This window comes from Festucalex cinctus, chromosome 4, assembly GCF_051991245.1.
Source record: "Festucalex cinctus isolate MCC-2025b chromosome 4, RoL_Fcin_1.0, whole genome shotgun sequence".
Taxonomy (NCBI): Eukaryota; Metazoa; Chordata; class Actinopteri; order Syngnathiformes; family Syngnathidae; genus Festucalex; species Festucalex cinctus.
In genome coordinates, this window is record NC_135414.1 from 22,605,278 (window position 1) to 22,630,926 (window position 25,649).

Consider the following 25,649-nt stretch of genomic DNA (forward strand, 5'->3'; position numbering starts at 1 on the left):
GCAATTCATTTGTTACATTATTATTTGGAATTCATTACAATTATAAGTAATGAATTAAATATAGTACAAAAAACTAAAGCAATGCAACATTTTTAAATTAGAAGAATTCTAAGACTCTGGATAAAAGCTCACTGGCTAGATCAATGAACGCAAATGGCCGTATGCTTTGTCCACCCCTTAGATCATCATGCCTCCCACTTTCAGCTCTGCTTTTTTCACGGCTTCAAGTCTGCGCACAAAGGAGGAGGGGGGGAAAAAGTGCCTGTGTAAGCAAAAAATGGGAACGTTGTGAGAGCTTGAGGTGAAAAGAAAAAGAGAAAAAACTGCAGAAGAGCAGAAGCGACACACACAGGGAGACCTTTGAGAAACTTGGAGCAACTTTTCAGGACACCCAAAGGATTTCAAAATGGGTTTAGTGTCCATTTTTGTGAGTGTGTTTTTGCTCTATTTCATTAACTTTGAATCAACATCTGCTGCCCCTTCTCCTATCATCAAATTTCCTGGAGATGACACTCCCCGGACAGACAAAGAAGTTGCACTGGTAAGCTTCTTTTTTAGTCTTCTGTCACAATATGTCATTTTACTTTTGCAAAATTGAATCAAATTCCCACATTTTCCCAACTTTTTATAGCGCTACCTGAACAAGTTCTACGGGTGTCCGCAAGACAGATGCAACCTGATGGTGCTCAAGGACACCTTGAAGAAAATGCAAAAGTTCTTCTCCCTGCAAGAGACCGGCGAGATTGACGCCGAGACTGTGGAGATCATGAAGAAGCCCCGCTGCGGCGTGCCAGATGTGGCCAACTACAACTTCTTCCACAGAAAACCATTGTGGCAGAAGAAAGACATCTCCTACAGGTCAGTTTGTTCATTTATGAACATCTTTGATTGTTGAATATGGAATTTAATAATATTAAAAGGAATTATAGCACTAACATGATGAGAATTGTTCAGCATGTAAAAACTGGACACTTTATCATGTGATTGGTATTTGTTTCTCCACCATGTTGGAGGTCCAGATTGAGAGGATGAAAGTTAAACTGATCAATTAACCACCAATCTCCATAAATGTTCTAAGATCACATTAAATGTTCTAAGATGAGGGGTAAAATGTTGACAGAGTATAGCAAAACCTTGGATGCAGTCACGACACAATGATAAAATGTCTGACATAAACAACTATGATCCTTACACAAGTCAAACACCCCACTGCCTAATTGTGTGCAAAGAGAAGCAGAAATAAAACCACGACTGCTAATCTTGATGATCTATGATAGCAGCTGACTGCTTGGATTAACTTTAGCCAAATTGACTTAGCCAAAAACTGCCTCAAGGCTAGTGGCTAGCATGGTTGGAGTGCACTTTCAGTAATTAAAAAAAATTCTTTTTTGACGTGCAGTTAATGTAACTACATTTAATATAGTACAACAATCGACGATATCCAACGTAAAAAAATGTTTTATAAATCTGTGTTACTTAAGAGTAGTAAGCTAAAATGTAAACATAACATTCCAGTGTCGCTAAGTCATAAGCAAATCTAAAGCAAGACAGAAACTTGTGTAACAAAATCACCGGTAAATGCTTTTTCCTATACTGTATTCATGTACTATTTATAATGACAAAATGATGAAATGCTAACACACAGCTGTTAATATGTTAACTTGTAGCAGGATAGTGACCACAAACGTCTAAAAGCCCACTCGCATGTCGGCAACCACTAAATAGGTCCTTGAACATGAAAAAAATCCTGATCAAGAATTTGTTCACATAGTCGAGCAGACCTCTTGGCCCTGTTTGAACCCCCACACCACTTTAACAGCCCCTCCCTCATCATTCCCCCCCTAACCATCCACTGGGCCATGACACTGTTTTTCTTGCTAAAACCCGCATTCTTATGCAGTACTGTCAGGTCTTGTTTTTCAAGGTTTACAAAATGCTCACTTGGTTTATCCAGATGTGCTTATGTCCCAAATCATCTGCTGCCTGCTGCAGTTTACGCCACATGATTCACAGCCATGTTATTAGTCAGTAAAACCCCCTCCACACTCCAGCCTCCAGCCAAATTCCTCTACAATGCTGTTTGGAGGTTGTCAGTGCTTCTTCTTGAAACGACTTCATTCTCACGCCGCAGAATCCTCGGCTACTCTCCAGATCTGGACGAGGAAGTCATCAACGACGCTTTCTTCAGAGCCTTCAAAGTTTGGAGTGACGTCACGCCGCTCTCATTCACTCGCCTTATGGACGGAGAGGCTGATATCATGATCAATTTTGGCCGTAATGGTATGTCAACGACAAACGCAATCCGGTGGTTTCATGCACATCACCTTCACAGTTGTGATCATAAAATAAAATAATTTGAACAACAAATAAATGCATTCATTGTTAGAGAAGTTAATACAAGTAATGACAAGCCGATGTAATGATGAATTGCAACTATAATAGATGCAATGCCCTCAATTAATCACATCGAGCACCTTCCATTTGATTAAATCCTTGCTTTTGCACCAGATAGTAAATTGCCTGACAAGAGGTTTGGAAAAAAAGTAACCTCCAGTGTATATTCAAATATACACCTATTGTAAATATTTTTTAAAGTAGTTAGGCAACTTAAAACATCTTCTGGTCTTCTTATATACCTTATTTACCAAATAAGTAGCCTCCACTGCCTCATTTGGAAAAATAAATGCCACCAGTTACCTCCATTTTAATAGCCACTAGTTATCAAATAACTGCCAGGTTTATCGTCCATTTGAATGAATTTATGCTACACTTCAAATAGACAGCTTTTCAGGTTCAGAGAAACAAATAATGGGGTGCCCAACTTTTACTCAGACTACACGAATAGGCCTACCACTATAATTGTGCATTTGTAAGAATAAATCAATAAAGAAATAAATAAATGAAAAAAATGCCTTAACTCTAATAGATGCTTGATACTTGTCACAGTTGCTAATCTCACTTTAATAGATACTGTGCCCTAATTAATTTATCCACTAAAATAAATATATAAATGCCTTACCTCAAATAGATGCCTCATCCATGAACATGGCATCTGTAAAGCTAAATTTTACAGCAGGGTTTAATCATTTGTCATTCAATCAATGAATTTTAGGATTCCAGAAAAACAGTGACGAGATCTTACAAATCATCAACATTGCATTACATACATTTCTAATGTTTTTATAATGTTTGTAATGTTAACCACCACCAATAGGTCAACAGCCAATCATGACGTGTTGCATTATAAACGGTGTCATCAACAGAGCATGGCGATGGTTACCCATTTGATGGCAAAGACGGCCTCTTGGCTCACGCCTTTGCCCCCGGTCCAGGAATAGGCGGCGACTCCCACTTTGACGACGACGAGCAGTGGACGCTGGGAGAGGGCCAAGGTAAAACTTAGCCAACGTTCTGCATCTTATTTGAAGCACAAGTACAACTAACGTTATAACAGCAGTCATTCAACGCCAACAAATGTGATTGTATGAACTTTCTGGCACCGCTGCATGGATAAATCCTTCGCCAATATGGAAGTGAACAGAACACAAGAATTCCCTTTTGCAAGAGTTTGACCCAGATGAGTTTCAGAAAGTTGAAACCTGTTGGTTTTCTTTCAAACAGTGGTGAAGGTGAAGTTTGGCAACGCGGATGGAGAGTTCTGCAAATTCCCCTTCCTGTTCCAGGGTACCGAGTACAACAGCTGCACGTCTCAGGGCCGCGACGACGGCTTCTTGTGGTGCTCTACCACTTACAACTTTGACGACGATGGCAAATACGGCTTCTGTCCTCATGAACGTAAGTCATAGACTGAATTGTTTCTGTCGGGTTGTACTGACAGACAGTAGGCTGAGAGGTTTTGCCAGGAAAACATTTTTTTTTTGTGGAATCGCTGTGGATTTCTTTCCAAACTTTTTGACCCACTTAAGGAACTTGAGCTTTGTCAAATACCTAGTTTATCTGTATTGTTGCTTGGAATTTGCCTATCACTCTTAACTCATTCAAACCCAAAAACCTCTAAACACGTTTTTTAATACTTTGTCTTTCACTCCCAAAAGCGTATTTACACGTTTTTATGTGTGTTTGTTTTTTTAATGTAGGAGCATAGAGAAGGCTTTGATGCAGCTTCTAACATGAAAAGGTGGCTTAAAGAAATGGTAGTTATTACAAAACGGCCAGTAGGTGGCAGCAGGGTATAAAAGATCAGCCAGGGCAATGTTGCAACGAGCTTTTTTTTGTCATGTTTTCAGGAATGTGATTGATACAACTTGCAGCTAATTGCTGCAAAATGGAAACAGATACAATTATCCTTTTCTTTCCTGACGAAAGAAGAGACTCTAATCTTTCTTTTGGCATGTTCCATGTTTTTATAGCAACAGAACGCATAATTCTGTGGGCCTCACAAAATCAGTCAAAACAGTAAAACAGCCGGGAGCGAAGGGGGTAGCTTCAGTAAAAATGGCTGGGAGCGAATGAATACACCACAGGACAATCTTTCAGGATAATTTTTCAGAGATGTCTGAGAAATGGGCTTTTGCTGACTATGGGAAAATTCTCAAACTTGTCCTGATTTTCGATATGGATGTTATGAACCCAGTTTAATGCTGAATTTGTCTCGACCTCTGCATTGCAGTGCTCTTCACCCTGGGTGGAAACGGCGAGGGCGCCGCGTGTAAATTCCCCTTCACCTTCCAGGGTGAGAAATATGACGGCTGCACCACCACGGGCAGAGACGACGGCTATCGCTGGTGTGCCACAACCGAGGACTATGACCAAGACAAGACTTACGGCTTCTGCCCAGAAACCGGTTCGTGGTGCCTTCCTCATGTGGATTTTATCAGCTTTGTTTACAGGACTGTGAAGCATCGACCGCCCCTGCTGGGTGTTATCCTCCCCAGGGAAGTTTCATTTGGTGCTTTCCGGTCTTGATCATGGTCTGCCAAAAGCATGTGAAAGTATTTTAATGGTCTTATTTTCCGCTCGGTCAAGTAGGCCTAGTTTTAAGGTTGTGAGAGAATCAAAGTGATAGACAGAGAAGTATGACCACTCTGGTTTCCGTTAGCACTTTTGTTTCATAAGGATAAGCTTCTTCCAGCTTTTAATGTTAGGTTCACTGAAGACTCTGAATTGTCCGTAATTGAAGGCAATTGTGCATATGTGTCCGCTGTCTGTCTGTTTCGCGGTTCTGTGATTCTGGGTTTGAATCCTGTCTCTGAATACTCCTGTGTTTCATTAGCATGTTCTCCTGCTTGTGTGGGTTAACTATGTTGGTCCTTCTGTCTTTTTCCCACAGCAATTTTATGACATTTTTCCATCTTTAAAGTGTCACAACACACCAGTTTAGGACGCAACTTCTGGTTCTCATCAAATAGTCGTTCTTTTACAGCCATGACAACCGTGGGAGGTAACAGTGAAGGAAGCCCCTGTGTCTTCCCCTTCACCTTCTTGGGAAACACCTACGAAACCTGCACCTCGACTGGGCGCAGTGATGGCAAGATGTGGTGCGGTACGACCAAGAGTTACGATGATGACCGCAAGTGGGGTTTCTGCCCAGATCAAGGTAGTGCCCAACAATTTACAAATCCTACCACTGATTCCAATCTGCAAAGGAAAAACAACATATGTCATCACACGGATTGTTTTCAGGATACAGTTTATTCCTGGTGGCTGCTCATGAGTTTGGCCATGCGCTTGGTTTGGAGCACTCTGAAGACCCCGGTGCACTGATGGCCCCCATCTACACCTTCACCAAGGACTTCAGACTCTCTAGTGATGATATCACGGGCATCCAGGAGCTCTACGGTGGGAAATAAATACCATGCCATCACAGATTGGTTTCATTACAGCCCAGAGAATGACAACGGACTCTTGTATTTGCAGGCGTTCCCACAGACAAGCCTCTACCTCCAACCAAGGGACCCGTTACTCCCATGGACATCTGTAAGGAACCTGTTACTTTTGATGCTATTGCACAAATAAGAGGAGAGACCTTCTTCTTTAAGGACAGGTAAATGAACAAGAGATTCCAGTAACCACACATATGCCAGGATTTGTTCCATTAAATGTTGCTGACCATTCTTCTGTAACCTGTATGATATACAGGACTGTCTCAGAAAATTAGAATATTGTGATAAAGTCCATTATTTTCTGTAATGCAATTAAATAAGCAAGAATGCCATACATTCTGGATTCATTTCAAATCAACTGAAATATTGCAATATTTTTATTATTTTAATATTGCTGATTATGGCTTACAGCTTAAGAAAACTCAAATATCCTATCTCAAATATTAGAATATTTCCTCAAGTAAAAAAAAAAGCCATAATCAGCAATATTAAAACAATAAAAGGCTTGCAATATTTCAGTTGATTTGTAATGAATCCAGAATTTATGACATTTTTGCTTATTGATTTGCATTACAGAAAATAATGGACTTTATCACAATATTCTAATTTTCTGAGACAGTCCTGTAAATAGCTGTTTTGTATATACTACATAATACAGTACATCTATTCACATACTATAGTTGTCACAATACACTGCTCACTCCCATTCTGCTTCATCTAATAGCCTCATATTGCAAATCTGATTTTTTTTTATTTTTTATTTTTTTATTTGTACTGTAGCGGTTTCATTCTCAATATGTATTACTTCAGGGGCTACTCTCACCCAAATTTGAACTAAAGGGGGCTGGAGCAAATTCTGCATCAAATCAAGACTAACAGCAAAATTCAGAACGTCATCGAAGTGATGCACCCTCCAGTGGACAAAATTAGCAAAAACAGTTCATTTTAGTGAAAATTTGCAGTTTGCGTTCTGTCCTTATGGGCCAGATTGGACCACCTGATGGACCGGAACTGGCCCATGGACCGTTTGTTTGACACCCTGTTTTACTGCATATTGTCATTCTTGTCTACTGCTACTTTCCTTTTTGTTGCTTTAAAAACTTGGGAAGACCTCATACTAATATGACCAATTTATCCTTGTTTATCAGAACTGTAACGTCCACTTACAACTGGTGGTTGGCTTATGAATTTGAACTAAAAAAAAAAAACCTACAATGCAAATAGCTATGAGCCGTAAACGCTGTGTAAATTGCTTCACACTCACTGGTGTGTAAGAAATTGCTCATGCATCAGTTAAATGCTGTGTTTGTACATCAGTCTTCTTGAAAATTGTGCAAGCGGTTGAGGATTTTGCTGACTAGGATTTTTTTTTTTTTTTTTTTTTTAAGAATGCAAAAGTAAATGCAAACTTTGATACTTCCATTTCTGGAGTAGTGTATCCAAAGGAAATAGGCCAGCCTAACCGAGGAATTAAATGTTTCTCCTGGACAAACTCGAGTTTGAATCAAACCAAAATCCAACTCGCACAATATGCTTTTATTTCACTACATTTGCAGGGATCTGATTCTTTCTAGGCCTCAAAAACTTTGGCTCGTTGTTTGGAAATCAAGCCGCACTGCAACATGATTCCCTGTGACTCATCGTGCTCGAGGAGTCCAAGCAGATATTTAAAGTTGAACAGTCTGATAGCCTGACCATATTTTTGGGTCTCAAGTCTATATATCCTCTTCATGTATTTTTCTCTCATACCAAGTGACAATGGCAATCAGTAGACATATGAAGAATGTATCTATTGCACTTTCAACATCTTCATTCTTCAGAGTGCAGTGAACTGATTTTTAGCCAGCCACACAAACCTGTATTTAAACATTCTGTGGTGTAACTCCGCTACTCGTTTTATGATCATTCCTTTCTGTTAGTGGGGTAATTTGTACTTGTTTCAGGCACAGTTCCTGAGGGTATTTGAAATAATTGCTGTGTTTTTGTTTTGTGGGTTTAAAGGTTTGGAAAGTACAGAGGATTGCTGCCACCCTGAAAACAAACGAAAACTTGTACTATTACGGAAAAAACACACACACACAAGTACTGTATAAGAATACTGTACTATCCTACTACACTTGAAATTCAACCACCCAAAAAAATCATAATATTGAGCAAAAAAATTATGGGGAATGCCGAGTTCTGCCTTCTTCGTAAAAAGCAAAGGTGACTTTCCTGGATTTCACTGTTAAAGAAGCTTACGTTTGGGAAAGGTTACATGATGTAAATGCAATTGAGATCTTTAGGATTTCGCAGATGCATTCATTAACAAAATCAGATCAGAACTGATGCAAGCAAACGGTTGTATTTCTCAATTTGATTTGACACGATTCATGCTCTACTTCATTTGCCTTTTGAAAACTGGGTCAGTGGAAAAGCGTTTGGGAAGCAGCCGTCGCTGTCGTCGTTGTTATTGCGTAGCTGTGTTGCGAATCCGGGCAAGAAGGGTCTTGTTCCACTGGCGCAGCCTCAGGTCTTAACGAGAACCATATGCTCATGAATCACGGCTTTGTGGGCTGACTCGGCCAGTGGAGAAGTCGAACCGGCCACCCAACCCCCACCCCAACTCCATCATCTAAAACACTTAACCCGCCTCCTTTTTTTTTTTTTTTTACCTCTCCTCTGTCTTTGTGCCAGGTTCCTGTTCAGGTCAGTAAACTTCAGAAGCAAGCCCAATGGACCCATGCTGGTGGCCACCTACTGGCCTGACCTGCCCAGCAAGATAGACGCCGTCTATGAGAATCCAGTGGAGGAGAAAACAGTCTTCTTCGCAGGTTAGATGAATAAACATGCCGATTTCTTTTCTTTCCTTTTTTTCTTTTGTTTTGCATCAATAACAAATAGTTGTCTTTGCTCCTTAACCACTTGGATGACTACTTTTAATGGTCAGCCATCTTCAATTTCTGGAACTGTTGGTGGGGATATCCCATATCCCACTTACAGTTTTAGTGGTTTTTCAAACATTCTTTGTGCTTGACTAAACTAAATGAAAATAATGATGTTCCTGGACGAGGATGAGCTTTGTATAATATGTGTCAGCTGTAAAAACATGCCTAGTTTGGCTATAGGTAGCGATCAACATAAATAAATGGTTAGTTTTGTGCTTATATTAGAGGCTACATGAGATCTTAACTTGACTTTTTACTAAAATTCCTTGGTGAACAATGTTCATTCTTGCTTTTTTTTATGGTTGAATCTCCCCATTGGGTTTAACGCATGGAAGTATGGAACTGCCAGTAAACAATGTGGAGTAAACATTTTTTCGATCATACTTGCAACGTTCAAACATACTTGCAAAGACGTTCAAATATACTTGTAAGCTTAATGCTACAATTTAAAAATATAGCATATTTTCCCATCATCATCATCATCATCATCATCATCATCATCATCATCATCATCATCATCATCATCATCATCATCATTTTCATTTATTTCAGGCAATAGTGTACAGTTGAACACAGAAGCAACAAGTCATTCTGTAGTTTCATAATATGAACAGAAAAAAAAATAAAAATAATAAATAAGAGAAAAGAGAGGAAAATTTGATTCTGCCTTAAAGGGAGTGGGAAGAAGAAAACGTATTTAATCCCACCCCCGTCTCTAATGCCACAGGGTATTATTTGCGCATTTTTTAAGCAAGTTGGCCCTTATAAGTTAGAAAATAAAAAATATAATATTAATTTTAAAAAAAATTGTTTACTCATAACTTTTATGATTTATTAATTACGTATTCAGCATTTTTTCCATTGGTAAAATAAGCCCTGTTTGTAGCATTTAGCCTACAACTGCACATATGTTCAAAAGTGTTTGCGACTATGTTCGAATGTACTTGTGAATATGTTTGAATGCACAAGAACATGGTGGTTACTTTAAGCTATCACTGTCATACAGGCAATGAGATGTGGGTGTACAAGGCTGACGAGTTAGAGAGAGGCTACCCCAAGAGTCTTGACAGCCTCGGCCTGCCGAGCGACCTGGAACAGATTGACGCCGCTTTCAGCTTTAGGAAGAACAGGAAGACTTACATCTTTGCCGGGGAGCAATTCTGGAGGTGAGGAACAATGTTTTTACATGCCAAATTACCTTGATTGTACTTTCCTTTTTTTGGCTGAATTCACTTCTGTTTATGTGACTTTCAGATATGATGAAAATACAAAGACAATGGACAGCGGTTTCCCCAAACTCATTGCTGAAGCCTGGAATGGCATCCCAGATGGCGTTGATGCTGCCTTCAGTCTCAGTGGAATTGGTAATTTTCTATGTTGGGTGAACAATAGGTAGTCGTTAACACTCTTAACGAGATCCAGAACAAGAGATTTATCAAATCAGCAAATGGCTGGTGACTAGTCCAGGGTGTACACCGCTTCTTGCTCAAAGTCAGCTGTGATAGGCTGAACCCTAATGAGAGGTCAAGAACTATCTAAAATGAGTGCTACTATATCAAACATACTGCTTTTCCAAAATTAATAGTATATTTCTGATAGTTTAAGACCATGGCATGTACATAAAAAAAATGTCCGTTTGGCATCGCCAATCAAATAGTTTTGCTTCTAAATGGGGCTCGTTTGTATTAATTACTACTAAATGATCTTTGAGGGGGTTGTTTTGGGAACCCCAAAACCCCCGTAGTATATAATCATTCAGATGCAGGCACACAAAGTTTTCATCCTGATTGAGGCCACTTAGCCTTTTTCCCCCTTTTAAGAGTTATGTTTACTTTATACGTAACTTAGATTGATATGACCAAAAAAGATGACTGGCTGGGATTGCTATTGCCAGATTCTAGGAAATGTATGGTGGCCTTGTGGAGACAAAAGACATGGTATGATGCCTGCAAAGAATTCTAATATGGAAGCAGTGATGAGTTTGTGACTTCTTATGAACAACCAATCACATTGCCAAGTTATTTGTGTCTATGTGACAATTTAGAAGTCAACTAAACTACATGTAATATTGACTTTGCTTTGGACAGAACAAAAGAACAGTACAGGCAGGATGAATTTCAGGAATGCACGTCAGTGAAAACCACCATCGGCTTTTTTTCTGAATGAATATTTTGCCAGTAACTTGTGACCAAGGTTATTTTCCATTGCGGCTCTGCATCTCCGAGTGGTCGTCTTTATATAAAGTGAGTCTGTGAAGCTAGACAGACGAGCCTCTGTTTGCAACATTTAGAGAAGCCTGAACTAGTTTGGCGCCTATGCATGAAGAGGTAGAGAGGGGCGGTGTCATATACTGTTTAACAGATGCATCAGAAGGCACTGTTTGCTCTAAATTGTATTTTATAGTTAACACAGAGTTGTTTCTGAACTAATGTGAGTAAACAAGCCTGTCTGAGTTTATCATTTATTTATTTATGTAGTAATTTCCTTAAAATATCTTCCCAATTTTGTGCTCATCCTTACCAGACTACAGCTACTTCTTCAAAGGCAACCACTATTTCAAACTGGAGGACAGCAGCTTGAAGATCGTCAAGTTGGGTGAAATCACAAAGGACTGGCTCGGCTGTTGAGCCCATCTGGCGATTTCCTATGACGAGGACAATGCCGCACACTATCATACTCGACCCTAGGCCGCTGCGGCGCACGCTATGTTTTAATCCTGCATTGAAATCCTCCATTGGACTTTGTAGACAGCGAGACACAGCTTTGTTATTGTGTGACATTTCATGTGCCATGCCCATGCACACTTATTATATCATATACTCTTTCTTTTGTATTGTTGGTTTTACTCTAGTTGTTAACAGAGGCATCAGGTATGTCCACACTGCATTGAACGCAGTGCTTTTAGCGTGCTGTGAGATGAGTTTGTGAACTGTTTGAGGATTCCATGTTTGGCTTGGATGAAGCCAAAGTGTGTAAAGTAGTTTTTATTTGAAATGTATCTGTTTTGCTTATGGTTGTGCAATACATTTGAAAAAGAAATGTCTTTTGCACAATCTCTGTGACCGAATATGGTGCTTCAGAAACTTTCTTAAGAAAATGCATACAACGGAGTGTCAAACTAAAGGAAAGGCTTATATGTAGTTGTGATCTTTTAATTGGACACTCATTTGTACATACATGCATTTTTATAATATGTGTAATGTCTGACGTGAGGGAATTTCCAGGAGTAATATGTTTAGGCACACGTTATTTTCCTCTTGGTTAGCACTTTGTAGGAAGCTTTTTTGTTTTAGTTTGGTACGGAGGGATTGAAGGCACGGGTTGCCTCTTAAGTTTGCTGCATGTTGAAATCATGACAAGAGTACCGGAGTAGTATTGCTAAAAATCTTTGTGTTCGTTTTACCCTCAACTTGTCAATATAGTTGTAGTTTGTGTGTGTGTGTGTGTGTGTGTTGGTTGCCATACTTGTGCACTTTGTTATTATCATCAATAAAGATGGTCCTTATAAGATAATAATGTTAGATGAGTGTGATTTATGTGTTAATTGAACCAAATAGTAAATAACAGTGATATGAAGTATAGGTTACCGGAAAGTAAAAAAAAAAAAAAAAAAAAAAAAACCTGTCCCAATACTTTTGACCAGACCCAACTATTCTGAACCACACCCCTTTTCAGTTAAATACAATACAGTACAGTATATGTAAAACTGCGCCACCTTGTGGAAATTCTAAAACAATACTGTGCAATAACCACCCATCCATCCATTTTCTTGACCGCTTATTCCTCACAAGGGTCGCGGGGGGTGCTGGAGCCTATCTCAGTAGGCGGGGTACACCCAGACTGGTCGCCAGCCAATCGCAGGGCACACAGCAAGAAATATAATTACATAAATTAGATTGTCTCGTTTTTCAATTCAGATGGCACCGTTTAAAAAGTCAAACAGCACAGTCGGCAAAGTTCCATAAGACAGATTTACTCAAAATAAATGTACAGATGTACAATTTACAGGAATGTGGGCATTTCCAAAACAGATTTAACAATCTGTAAACTCACAATTCTAATAAATTATAATGAATTGAAAGTTCCGAAATCACGCAAAAGCAAAGCGAGGGAGGCGGAGCTTGAATTGGGTCACTTCCGAGATGGCTTCTGCAGTATGTTTTGCTAGCGTGAACGCCGTGGGTTACCGTCTGAATTAGGCAAAAGGAGAAGAAAAAACAAAAGGGTAGATTAGGGCTTCCGACGAGGAAGTGAAATGATAACATGAAGCTGCTCCTGTAACGTCGTTTTCCTGCCTCACGATGCCGTCCCAACGCGTCTTCGCCCTGCCGAGGCAGCAATCGCTGCTCCTGCCTGCCGTCATCAACCCGTTTGTGCAGGACACCGAACTCTCCAAGGCCACCATAATCAAAGTGAGTGACAATGGAGCGTTAATATCAATGCATGGAAGGAATAAATGCGCGTCAGCATGCGTGCGATTAGCTGCACGACGCCTGGGCCTCTGTCCGTACAGTATATGTAATCTGCTTTGCAATGTTGTTGTGTACTGCAAGAACAATACGAACCCTTATGTGCTGCAGCTCTGCTGATCTGGATTTGACACATGGAATGTAAACATGGGATGTGTGTTTACTGACACAACTATAACTATGGGTGTGTGTGTGCGCAGTGTGTCCTCCAGGGTATCATTCTGGTTCCTCTTCGAGCCATCCTCATCTCATTGGTCCTCATGGTGACCTGGCCAGTGGCTGTCATCATTACCTTCAAGCATCCTCTGAAGGGAGCAGTAGCACCAATGACAGGATGGAGAAGGTAACCTGTTTAATTGCTGATAAACGGAGGGGGAGAAAAAAAAAAAAAAAACAGCTGCAGTGCTATTTGCAAGTGAAATTTGTTGACCAAGCTGCTAACTCTGTTTACTTATTCAGAAAAGCAATATTCCGCATTGAAATTAATTGAAATTGAGTTCATGTTTGTGTTTTAGTTATTAAAGAAATAAAAATGGCACTATTGTATAAAAAATCAGGCGGTACTACATTGAAAACAAGCATCGACATGTAAAAGATATTGCTACATCGGTTAGGAACACTTCAGAAAACCATTTATCACTTAACAGTTTGTCACAACATCCGCAAATTCATGTTAAAACACTACATTGCAAAGCAAAAGCCATATATCAGCAACACCCACAAACGCCGCTGGCTTCACTGGGCCTGAGGTAATTTGAGATAGACTGACAAATTGCAAAGTTGTTCTGTGGTCTGATGAGTCCACATTTCAAATCGAATTTGGTCATCAGCGACGGCCTATCCTCCGGGCCAAAGAGGAAAAGGACCATGTGGATTGTTATTAGCTCAAATCCAGCATCTGTGATGGTAGAAGGGGTGTGTTAATGGAAGACAAAATATATAGTTTATTCATTTCTACATTAAACATGTTGTCTGTGTAGTGTATTCAATTGAATGTATGTTGAAAAGGATTTGCAAATCATTGTATTGTGGGGGCTTGTATTTAAAGAGAGTGTTTTAAAGTTGAAGGGTGTTTGTTGATGTTTTAAATGTGTTTTTAAAGTGTTTGTTAAAAAAAAACACATTTAAAAAATATATATATGGCTCTTAACTTCCTCTATTATTGTTTTATTATTATTTATGCCTTTAGACAGATAACATCCAGTACAGAAAACCATTTCAACAGAAACCACTGTACTGACTAATAACAATAATTTTCAAAACAGTTTATCCTGTTCAGGGTTATGGGAAGCTGGAGCCTATCCAATCTGACTTTGAGAAAAGGCAGGCTAAGCCCCTGGTCTGATCGTCAGTCACGTTTACTGTGGAGCTAGATAAACTTTCGCCCTCACATTCACACCGTCATTGAGTGGAAGTCAGGGGAGTGAACCATTACACCATCAGTGACAGCACAAACGATTACAAAAATGGATGAACTCCTCCTGTATCTTTTTTAAGTTGACATTTTTGTGTAGCGAAAGACTCTTACAGGAGACATGTTGTTGTTTTAAACAGTACTACTTCTCAAGTGTTTTTGAACTCGTTTGGTTCTCTAGTTGTTGAGTTAATCCTCAAATGCATCTAGTCTTTCTTATAGGGGGATTTAAAAGGGTCTTTCTGCCCTCTTCATAGTGGCAATAAAAGTAATATTGTCATATAAAATTTAAAACTTTGGTAGCGCAAAAAAAAGATGCAGTGCTGCAATCACATAATGCTGTCCTTAATTTCTGTAATCCTGTGAGTGTGGCTCTGTTACAGCATGTTCTCGGATTTGCGATATACACCAAAAATGCCCGTCAGCTAAAGCAGTGTATCATCAAAACAAATAGATATTGACATTGTTTGTATTAAGTGCTTTGTTTGAGATCATATCTGCACCAGCAGCGTTACTTCGGCTCGCTTCCCAGAACACAGACAGTGAGGACCATAAACTGTTTGGGTTCTTCCACTTTTATGATTGAATTCCTGCATTATCTGATAGTCTGATTGCTGTATACAAACTGAATGTCTGCTGTCAGAATAGTTGTGGGAGCGGACAACTTCAGCAATGAGGAAGTGAATGACGGAAGTTGAAAGTGGTTGCAGCCTAAAGTTAAAGTACAATGTTGTGCAATTCTCATTGCAAAGACTTCAAGCCAAAGAGTTTGAACAAGTGACATGATAAAGGCGTTTGAATGAACCTCAGAATACCATAACTTCTGTTTTCTTACATTGAAATTTGAGAAAACCTCTAGGTTATGATTTGCTCCACAAGTGACAAAAGTGGCCTTAATGAGAACATGTCCTGTTTGCTCATCTACATAGCAGTGAAAAGCAAAACCACGCTGCAGCAAATGGATTGAAAACAGTAGGGGCCTCAAACTTGAACCCTGTGGAACACCATACAAAGTGGGGCAGAGTAACCAAGGCTAACACAATAAGTTCTGTCCACCAAATAGGATCAAAACCACTCTAGAGTGCTACCAGTAATTCCCTAAAAATAATTCACATTTTTATTGACAGTAAGAGAGTTATCTTAATATTATATTACGCAATAGAAGAGCTTACAGTTTGTTCAATGTTTCTGGTTGACTTCCAAGTTGTTGTCGTTATAATACTTTTTTGCCATTGGAAATTATAGAAATCTATAGAATGAACATGCCAGAACATCACAATATCTTAATTAGCGATTTTACCATTCTTTTTAACATTTGTAACAAGTTTAAATGAAAGTTAACCACTTTATCGTAAAACACAGGATGCTGGGCAGATGCAGCTCTTTCTGCCGACATCTAGCAGAATCTCGCTCAGCCCACAAATTTTGTCTTGCAGCACAAAGCAAAAACTTGACTGAGCGACAGTTGACAAAAGAAAAACAAAAAACACAAACACTTGTGGTGTTAACCTGTTGGTTGCTCAATACGTTGACATCTGTTAGTACAACTTGTGCCATCCGCAGGCTGATGTGTCAGAGTGTGATGGCTGCCCTGGGGAGAGCCTACTACTTCTGCATGGGCTTCCGGGTGGTGGTCAAGGGCAAACAGGTGGGCAGTGGCGAGGCCCCCATCCTGGCCGTGGCCCCCCACTCCACCTTCTTCGACGGCATCGTGTGCATCATGGCGGGCCTGCCGTCCACCGTGTCCCGTGTGGAGAACCTGGCCATGCCCATATTTGGGAGTGAGACACTTTTTCCTTTCTGTTCACATGGTCATTGGAGCACTTTATGGACAATAGTTCAATGTGTACGGTATGAAGAAATATCATATTTGTGTGTCCGTTTGTATTTGACACATGTTTGTATTTCGTATTTAACGCCCATTCATTTATACTTGCATATAATGACTGTAATTAGATACAGCGTCATAATTGTGTTTAATTAAATAGACATGGAGGGAAAGTTTTGTGTAACACTATTAATAAGCCGTGTGGTTAAGACAGAGAAGTGCCTATGTGTGTGTATGAATGTGTCACGCACTTTAATCTCATTAATCTTATTTGCGTCCTAGCTGCACAATTTCACACCCTCCATATGGAGTGAAGTAACCCTTGTCAAATGTGTTGTGCAGGACATTTGGAGATTATTTTATGACATATGAACAGTAAAGGACCCTGTAAAGATGTTGCCTTTGTTGTCATGGAAACGGGTGTAACTTATTGTTAGTTTGAGTATTCATTATGAGGAGATGTAGCGGGTAAAGACAACACTTAAATTGTGATGCTTTGTCTGTCTTATATTATTTAACAAAATTTGTGGTGGTGGGAGGGCGGGGCTTTGCACATCTGTGTTTGTCCACCTTTGTGACAAGTTTGTTACATTAACAATAAGTTGCAAATTTTACGTCAAATAGCCAATTCAGAGTAATATTGTCAGTATGCTTGCTTGAAGAGAGCGATGTCTGCTATTGCTGTGGCAACCACAGAATATTCACTTAAGGAATTTAAGATGTTGGTGGACTAGCCAGGACACCTCTCATGCTTTGTTGTGTTGTGTTTTTCAAGCAATAACGTTATAACACAACTTGTGTTTACTATAAACATAAACTGATTTCTTTATACATCAGTTATGTGTAGATTCCACTTTAGAACTATAAGGCAAGTCCGATAATTAAAAAATAAATAAATACAAAATAATACTTTTTCACAGGGTTCGTACGCTGCCTCCAGCCAGTGCTGGTGTCCAGAAAAGACCCCGACTCAAGGAAGAACACCATCCAAGAGATTGTTGGCAGAGCCAAGTCAGGAGGCCGCTGGCCGCAGGTATGAAGAAGGAAAATGCACCAATAAACCACCGCTTGTTACTAACGATGAGTTTCAGTGGATTTTGAAGCTTGTTGCATCACTTCCTTTGAATGCAATTCTCTTGCTAAGTAGCAGATTTTTTTTTTTGTGCTGATTTGATCAGGTTTTGATATTTCCCGAGGGGACGTGCACAAATCGCTCGTGTCTCATCACATTCAAACAAGGTAATGTATTTCTGGTCAAACCCATCCATCCATCCATCCTTTTACTTGTCTTTATTAACATCCCAGGTGACAGGGTACACCCTGGACTGGACCACAAGCCAACAGCAGGACACATGTAGACAAACAAGCATTCACGCTAATTAATATCCACATCTTTTTTTCTTTTTTTTTCTAAGAGCTCAGAATTGTTCATTCGGTAGTCTTACCGATTCAACGTCTTGTCATCATTGCTCTTTTTTTTTTTTTTTTTTTTTTTTTTTTTTTTTTTTTGTGTGTATGTGTGCGTGCGTTTGCGTGCGTGTGCGTGCGTGCAAATACGTATAAATTTATACTCATTCATTCACCTAAAACCTTATAAATATCCCATTACCCTTCGCCTTAACCAGGTACTTCAGAATCTTGCCAGAGTCGTGAGGTTTAAATGGTCAGGAGACCAGAGAAAAGGTCAGAAAAAAAAATAAATAAAGAGAAAAGAAAGATAAATCAAAGTGAAATCCAGCACCGACCAAACACTTCCTGCCTTCCCCATGATTACAAAATCAAAGTCTTACGCCAACCCCGGAAGCCTCTAAATTCCAGCAAATTTAGCGAGATCTCAAGAGACCAGAGGAAAAACTAAAGAGAGGAAGGAGGGAAGGATCGATAAGGCAGAGTGAGATCCATAGAAGCCAGTACATCCAATCCATCAAAGTGAAGTCCAGCACCAACAAGACCCCTCCTGCGTGGTTACAAAACCAGTCTTATGCCAACCCCAGAAACCTCATACTTCTAATAAATTAAGATCTCAAGTGACCAGAGGAAAAACTAAAGAGAGGAAGGAGGGAAGGATAGATTAATATCCACATCTGTTATCAATGACCCTAACATGCATGTTGTTGGAATTTGGTAGGAAGCTGGAGTACCTGAAGAAAGCCAGGCAAGCAGGGAGAGAACGTGCAAAGTCCATACAGGAAGGATGGATCCAGGATTAGGGAAAAATGTGAAAATCTGCGAGTAATTGACAACCCTTATAGGGATACTTTACTTATTTAGCCATTTTTGGCAGTCAAACATTAATATTTTGCCTAGAATAAATTTGACATTTTCATTATTTTTCATGTACAATTAATACCTTTTAGAAACACATTTTGCAACTCGCTGTCAACTGAAAATGACATCACAAGGGCTCAGGTAACCAATCACAGCTCACCTGTTTTCTAGGTTTGGTCATGTGACATTCACAAGCTGAGCTGTGATTAGTTACCTGAGCCCTTGTGATGTCATTTTCAGTCGACAGCAAGTTGCAAAATGTGTTTTTAAAGGTACTAATTGTATGTGAAAAATAATGAAAGTATCAAATTAATTATAGACAAAATATTGACTTTTTATTGCTAAAATGGGTTAAATAAGTGAAGTGTCCCTTTAAAAAGGTTTAATTGCCTATAGATAAGATGGCAGCAAAGCACTGCATAAAACTACCCAACTCACTCCAACATAGTTCCTTTGCAACAAGATGATAGTAACAAGTGGTGACTTTGGAATATGTTACACTTTTTCAAAGTAAAGGCTGGGAGAAAACAAATCTCTCCAGCAATTGACTTTTTCTTTTTTTTTCTTTTTTTTCCCATTCTGTCTTATAGGTGCCTTTATTCCAGGCGTACCTGTGCAGCCTGTGATTCTGAGATATCCTAATAAAATAGTAAGTTTTTGTATTTACAATGAACACACAGGAAGACATTTCTTGAATACATCTCTCGTATTTGATCCTATTGTAATCTGCGTGAGTACCCAATGTTGTTTGTACTGAACATACACGTCCTTTCCATGTACATCAGATTTGTATTTTTCTATTTCCTTCCATCCAGGATACAGTAACTTGGACCTGGCAGGGTTTCAGCTCGTAAGTTTGCTCCCTACAAGAAATTGTCTTTCCTTCATAGATAACAACCAGAGCTCCCTTATTTTGCTTGCTGCAAAACTTGCTGCCATTGTAATACATTTTATGTAACCAACTGCTCTCATTAATTTGTTTGTAGGAGAACCCTGTTACTCCTGACGCTGTGTCAGCTGTACACCACAGTGGAGATTGAGGTAACTTTGGCTTTACACGTTTGTTTTTATTCTCACTGTTGCCTCTTTGATGGTTTGAGAAGTAGCTTAAGGGCTTTATAATGCTTAAAAGTCATTAAGTCATGCATGCTAGGGAGAGACACTGGAGATGTTTACAAACATACTGTATTGTTCATAAAAAAATAGTTTGTTGCAGGAGTTGGCAAACATTTATGCTAATACGTCACATTTATTGTCTTAAAATTGACAAATGAGCCAGGTTATTTGTGGACTACGGAAAAAAAAAAAGAAAACGTGCATTAGAAGTATGTAAAATAATATACTTTAGTAATGAATTAATAGTTCATTCTCATGCATGATTAATTTTATTATAATAAACAACTGTTTATTAAGTAAAAATGTGTTTAGTAATATATATTTGCAAATAAATTTGCCAATTATTGAATGAGATAAATGAATAAAAATATACATTTTTTTTTTTTTATTTGGGTGGGATGCATGCAATCTCAGGCAGGCTGAAAAATGGCTGCCGGAGTTTGCATCCCCATGTAGCTCTGGTCAGGAGGGTCAGAGAGCCACAAAACTCACCCTGCGAACTCGTGCTAGTCCCGTCGGTGTCCCCTGAAAAACAAACTGGACAAACTGAAATTTATTTAAGGTGGGGATGCAATCTCAGGCTGAAAAAAAAACATGGCTGCCTGAGATTGCATCCCCATGTATCTCTTGTCACAAGGGTCATAGAGCTACAAAACTCACCCTGAATGCACTTTGAATACTCTTCCTTGTACCATCTGTATATGATGAAAAGCACCTGAGGATTTATTTTCTATTTTATTGAACCAAATTCACGAGGGAAAAAAAAAAGAATTAATAAATATGACAGCACTCTCTGCTGAATGTCCCTCATGTTGTGTTCTTCAGTTTCTGCCACCTCACATCCCCACAGAGGAGGAGAAGAAAAGTCCTGCCTTGCTCGCCAGCAAAGTGAGAGACATCATGGCTAAGTGAGGAAAGAAACACATGCAAAGAGAAAACCCGCCTTTTTTTTTTATGTGTATGCTAAATATGCTAAACGACTTCCTGCAGGGCTTTGGGTGTTCCCGTGACGGACCACACGTACGAAGACTGCCGTCTGATGATCTCCGCCGGCGAGTTGACACTGCCAATGGAGGCCGGCCTGGTTGAATTCACCAAAATCAGTCGCAAGCTCAAGTAGGACGAGTAACGACTTTGCTTTGAGCTGACGCTCTAATGAACCCGATGTCTCTTGTTTAGTATCAAATGGGACAACGTGAGGAAAGAGTTGGACAGTTTTGCCGCCATGGCCACTTCCTGTAAAGGCGGACGCATCACCATCAAGGAGTTTGCCAGCTTCCTAAAGCTTCCTGTCAATCCTGCCCTGGAGGAACTCTTTGCGCTCTTTGACCGGGTATGACGCTTCACATCTTTAGTCCTCTAAACACGCACACTTGGGGTAACTGTTTGACACCATAAATGTGTAAAAAACATACAGAATAAAGGATTTTCCTTAGGGATGGGCCAGTACCGACACCGAGAGGTTGGATCCCAGAGCGCAGACACAAATGAGGTTTTAACTATTTATTCACACTACTTGACTAAACGAAAAACAACGAGAATGCATCGAGAGTCATGAGACACCAAGCCGCCTTGGGCTGCAGGGACGCACAGAGGAACAGCTTGCAATAATCCGGCAACATGCACATTCCTCAGCCAGCTTATATAGATAGCCAATCAATCTCATTAGTTGTGGCTAAACATGAGAGTACCAGTACTGACATAGAATTCTCTGATTGACTGTTATAACAGATAGTTCCTGACATCAACAAACATCATATAGCATAAAAGATCCTTGTAGTCCACCCATAGTTCCAAACATCATGTAACATCACACAGCCTAAAACTAGTTGAAACTAGATGGTTACATCAGTACAAAATAGACACTTGACGTCGGTCATGAACTCATGAACTCAACCTAACCCAGGTGTGACCCCAGACAAGAGACAACACCCAAACATTACTCCTGCATGACTCGACATGACAGCAACAGCGGCACATACCAGTATTGGCCGTCCTTTTGTAATCATTTTGTTATCCATGCATCCATCTTCTTCCGCTTATCCGAGGTTGGGTCGCGGGGGCAGCAGCTTTAGGAAGGAAACCCAGACCTCCCTTATGATTTTATTAGCTAATGATAAACTCTGCTAACACCGCAGCTCTGCTTACCTTACCTTTGAGTAACATTTTAGCTCATTGTTATGTAAGTGTTAAAATAAGTTACTTGAATGTTTATCCTTCGTTCCCAGAATGGCGATGGCACCATAGATTTCAGAGAGTACGTCATCGGCGTGACCATCTTGTGTCGACCTGCCAACACTGAAGAAGTGCTGCGTATGGCTTTCCGGGTACGTTAATATTCTAAAATTCTAAAAACTTATTAACATTATGCTAGAGGAGCATAAGTAAAGAATTTTATAAGCATAGATGAGCATTATTTTATACTTGGTTTGTTTGGTTTGAATAATACTGAAAGCTGAGTGTGTGGCTGTGCCGTGAAATGGAAGCAGACAACAGCATTCAGAGACATTTGGATCATGTCACAGTAATAATCTTTGTCTGCTGCCGAGCGCCGTGGGAGTCCTGGAGTCAGTCTCGCAGTCAATTTCCCCCGACCAGGACAACAAATGTGGTTTTGGACAAGGACTGAAGGGGGGAAAAAAAAAATAACCCTATTAGAAAGTTTCTGTTTCAGGGTGAACTCTCACAGGAGGAGAAAGTTTGTGGTATGTTTATGTTCACCAAATACAGGCATGCCATTAAAATATTTCTTCTTGCTTTAGCTTTTCGACATGGACGAGGATGAGAAAATCACCCGAGAGGAGTTCACGGCGCTGCTGCGCTCCGCTTTGGGCGTCTCCGATCTCAACATGGCCAAACTTTTCAAGGAAATTGACGCCGACAGCTCGGGTTTTATCACGTTCAGTGAGTCTGCAACATTTATTCACACTTATATATACTTTCTTGCCTCTCGATTGTACAGTGGTGCATTGACATACGCGTTTAATTTGACTATGACCATGCATGTGACTCAAATCACTTACAACTCAAATCATGTTTCACCAACACGGCAATGAATAGTGTTATTGCTTTGGCGTGAGCAAAAATACAGTGAATAGGCAGGCTTTTCAGTAAATAACGTGTATGAGTTCATTGTCCAGACTTGTTGGACAATATCGCATTAAGCAGTGTTTTAATGTTGTTAGTTAAATGCAAAAATAAAATTTAAAAAATCGTATCCTTTTGACTACCAGCAATTCAAATTTGTCCTCTGTAGTGGACCTTTTTAAACCTGAATATCTCCTATCCAGTGCATACGATTAAATTAGCTCCTTTTGTGCTCTATACAGGACATTCAGAGCTTTCCAATGATATCAAATGTGTAGGGGTGGGGCTTTGCTACCTTTTGATTGCGTCATAAAAGAAAATGGCTTCCCTCAGTGCAAGCTCTTTATAGGAGGAGGAAAGAGGAAAAGTAAGTTTTTATTGAAATAATTTAGGCTTTAAATGTTGTTAGCATGTTTACTATAAGACTCTTAAGAACACATTAAAGTATTGTTTGAATTATCTTAACTGTTTTTGAGCCTTTTAAAAAAATGTCCTCTGTAGTGGACACATCATAGCTTAAAAATAAAAACTTTTTTTTCAAAAATTTCTTTTGCATTATTCCAGTTACTTCACAAAAATTGGGGAATATCAAAATACACATTGGACAATATTTTTTTCCCCTGGTAGTCAGGAGGGTATAATAATATTTTAAAAACAAATTTTATTCATCTGCAATTGTTTGGCGACCAGTTCAGAGTGTACCCCGCCTACTGCCTGAAGCCAGCTGGGATAGGCTCCAGCACCCTCGCGACCCTTGTGAGGATTAAGCGGTTAAGAAAATGGATGGATGGATATTACTCATCATAACCACTTATAATAATAATTAATAAATTAATAATAATAATAATTTAAAAAGAAAAAAATCTAGGCTTTATTCAAACTCGAATTTTTGAAAACTTTCCTTCAACTTGGCACGGAGCTTCCCTGACAAATCCGCATTTGAAAACATTCCATGTGTTGGGGATCCCTCAGGTGAGTTTCAAGCCTTTGCCACAACCCACCCGGAGTACGCCAAGCTCTTCACCACCTATCTGGAGCTGCAGCGGTATCAGGCCATCCAGGAGGCGACGCCCGGGGATCTGGAGCTGAGCGGTTCGGGACAAAATCAGGAAGACAGCACTTCGGACAAGAAGGACGACTAACCCAATCCACGGTCCACTCCCTTTGGTCATGAGAACCATGTCGTAGGTCATGTTGCTTGCCTTTTTTTATGGACATTTAAAAAAAATGCTTTTCTTTTCAGTCTTAGTAGTGCCTTATGGGGCAGACTATTTCCACATGTTTTGGAGCAACTGTCATAAGTTACAATTTGGTCACAACTTTCTTCTTTTCTTGTAGTTGCTCTTTTTTTTCTTCCTTGTTGACTTTCTTAGGCTTCCTAAATGGCTGTTTTGAGGGATACTATGGTCACTGAAGTCTGACAACAGCCACTTGGTATAATAAAATTTAGTTGCTATCACCATATATAAGTAGACAGACCGTAAAATCTCAATAACATATGCCCGAAATTCTGGTTTGAAGCGGCCGTTTTTGTGTCATCTTGGCCATTTTTCGTGAAAAACCGAACCACATTTTAATTTCCAGATTGCTACCAAAATCGGGCGGATTTTAGACCTTCAGTCTCTAAACCAGCTTCACGTAGCAACATGAAACCTTTTCAATTGAATTGTTGTCTAACTTTTAAGCTATATTGTTTCCCTATAATTGTGTTTTAATTCAATTAGAATGATTTAGGAAGCCATGTAAATATAGCTGGAAATTTGAGTTGAATAATTTTAGCAAAATGTTGCAGCATATGGGGGAATATGAAAAACTGAAGAAACGAAAATAAAATTTAAATAAAAATATAAAATAATAAATGAAATGATTTTTTTATGCGCATTGTCGTGTTCACCCCCAGAAGATACCGGTAAATACAAATTCAGTGTGGTGTTTTTAACTATTAATTATTGTGCTTGGACTTGCTGTGTGCATTATTCCTTGTGTGCTTTCCACCTTGTGTGACCTTTGTGAGTTTACCACGCCAACACCTTCCTTTTGTTTTACATACAGGGAAAGGGTTTCAGTGTGCCAGTTAATTAGTTTACAGTAAGCTTTATTAGGATTCCGAGCAAGCAGATGTTGTATGCGTATGTGTGTACTCAGGGACATGGACCTTTGTAAGACAGCTGTATAATTAGCAAGAGTTTTTGCTTCGCATGTTCTATCTATTTGCATCCCTGCTCGACATGCTGACATAGCACAAGTCAACTCCAGTGCAAATAAAATAGGGCAATTTGTGAGCAAAAAGCCACACGGTGTATTCCAGAGGGCGTTCACAACAACAAGCTGTTATGTTTTGTTTGTTGTTTTGTCAACTCGGCAAATTTTGAAAGTAAAACAAGGATATGTGTTTAATTAATATTGTTTTGCACTGAAAAAGCTTGTTTATTTCATAATGAGGCAAGCGTTGACTTCATGGGCCACCACTGTGTCATTCACTGAACCACCAGCTGGTGGCAGCAGTCATCTAGCGATGTTTTTAATCTCCCTCCTCGAGCATGTTATTACTGAACTGCACACGAAGACAATATTTCCATGAACTTTGTGTCATTATTGTTACTGCGAATGTTTATACAGTGAACACAAGAAAATGTGCAATTGTGACATGTCATTGTGATTGAACTAAAAATAAAATGGCAACCATTGAGCCATGAA

General features: G+C 39.5%; 2 protein-coding genes across 2 annotated transcripts; both read left to right on the top strand.

Annotated features, from left to right (window-relative positions):
- Positions 1 to 303: 303 nt before the first annotated feature.
- Positions 304 to 12,291, top strand: mmp2 (matrix metallopeptidase 2). Its single transcript, XM_077519724.1, has 13 exons — positions 304 to 541; positions 632 to 858; positions 2,132 to 2,280; positions 3,264 to 3,392; positions 3,622 to 3,795; positions 4,631 to 4,804; positions 5,384 to 5,557; positions 5,644 to 5,799; positions 5,878 to 6,004; positions 8,520 to 8,656; positions 9,777 to 9,936; positions 10,025 to 10,134; positions 11,294 to 12,291. The coding sequence occupies exons 1-13, from the start codon at positions 407 to 409 to the stop codon at positions 11,395 to 11,397; spliced, it is 1,956 nt and encodes a 651-aa protein (XP_077375850.1). The 5' UTR covers positions 304 to 406; the 3' UTR covers positions 11,398 to 12,291.
- Positions 12,292 to 12,880: 589 nt separating this feature from the next.
- Positions 12,881 to 25,649, top strand: lpcat2 (lysophosphatidylcholine acyltransferase 2). The gene is made up of 14 exons (XM_077519725.1): positions 12,881 to 13,182; positions 13,440 to 13,582; positions 16,217 to 16,434; positions 17,402 to 17,514; positions 17,660 to 17,720; positions 19,340 to 19,398; positions 19,565 to 19,599; positions 19,736 to 19,790; positions 20,691 to 20,773; positions 20,856 to 20,981; positions 21,045 to 21,198; positions 22,094 to 22,192; positions 22,628 to 22,769; positions 23,925 to 25,649. Exons 1-14 carry the CDS (start codon positions 13,072 to 13,074, stop codon positions 24,092 to 24,094), a joined length of 1,569 nt encoding a protein of 522 aa, XP_077375851.1. The 5' UTR covers positions 12,881 to 13,071; the 3' UTR covers positions 24,095 to 25,649.

What these genes read in the sequence shown, in the direction of transcription:
- mmp2 (XM_077519724.1), top strand. Translation starts at nt 407, where the DNA reads ATGGGTTTAGTGTCCATTTTTGTGAGTGTGTTTTTGCTCTATTTCATT. An exon ending in CAGACAAAGAAGTTGCACTG is followed by an intron (nt 542 to 631) that starts GTAAGCTTCTTT and finishes AACTTTTTATAG; the next exon opens with CGCTACCTGAACAAGTTCTA. An exon ending in GAAAACAGTCTTCTTCGCAG is followed by an intron (nt 8,657 to 9,776) that starts GTTAGATGAATA and finishes ACTGTCATACAG; the next exon opens with GCAATGAGATGTGGGTGTAC.
- lpcat2 (XM_077519725.1), top strand. Translation starts at nt 13,072, where the DNA reads ATGCCGTCCCAACGCGTCTTCGCCCTGCCGAGGCAGCAATCGCTGCTC. An exon ending in CCAATGACAGGATGGAGAAG is followed by an intron (nt 13,583 to 16,216) that starts GTAACCTGTTTA and finishes TGCCATCCGCAG; the next exon opens with GCTGATGTGTCAGAGTGTGA. An exon ending in TCTTTGCGCTCTTTGACCGG is followed by an intron (nt 21,199 to 22,093) that starts GTATGACGCTTC and finishes CTTCGTTCCCAG; the next exon opens with AATGGCGATGGCACCATAGA.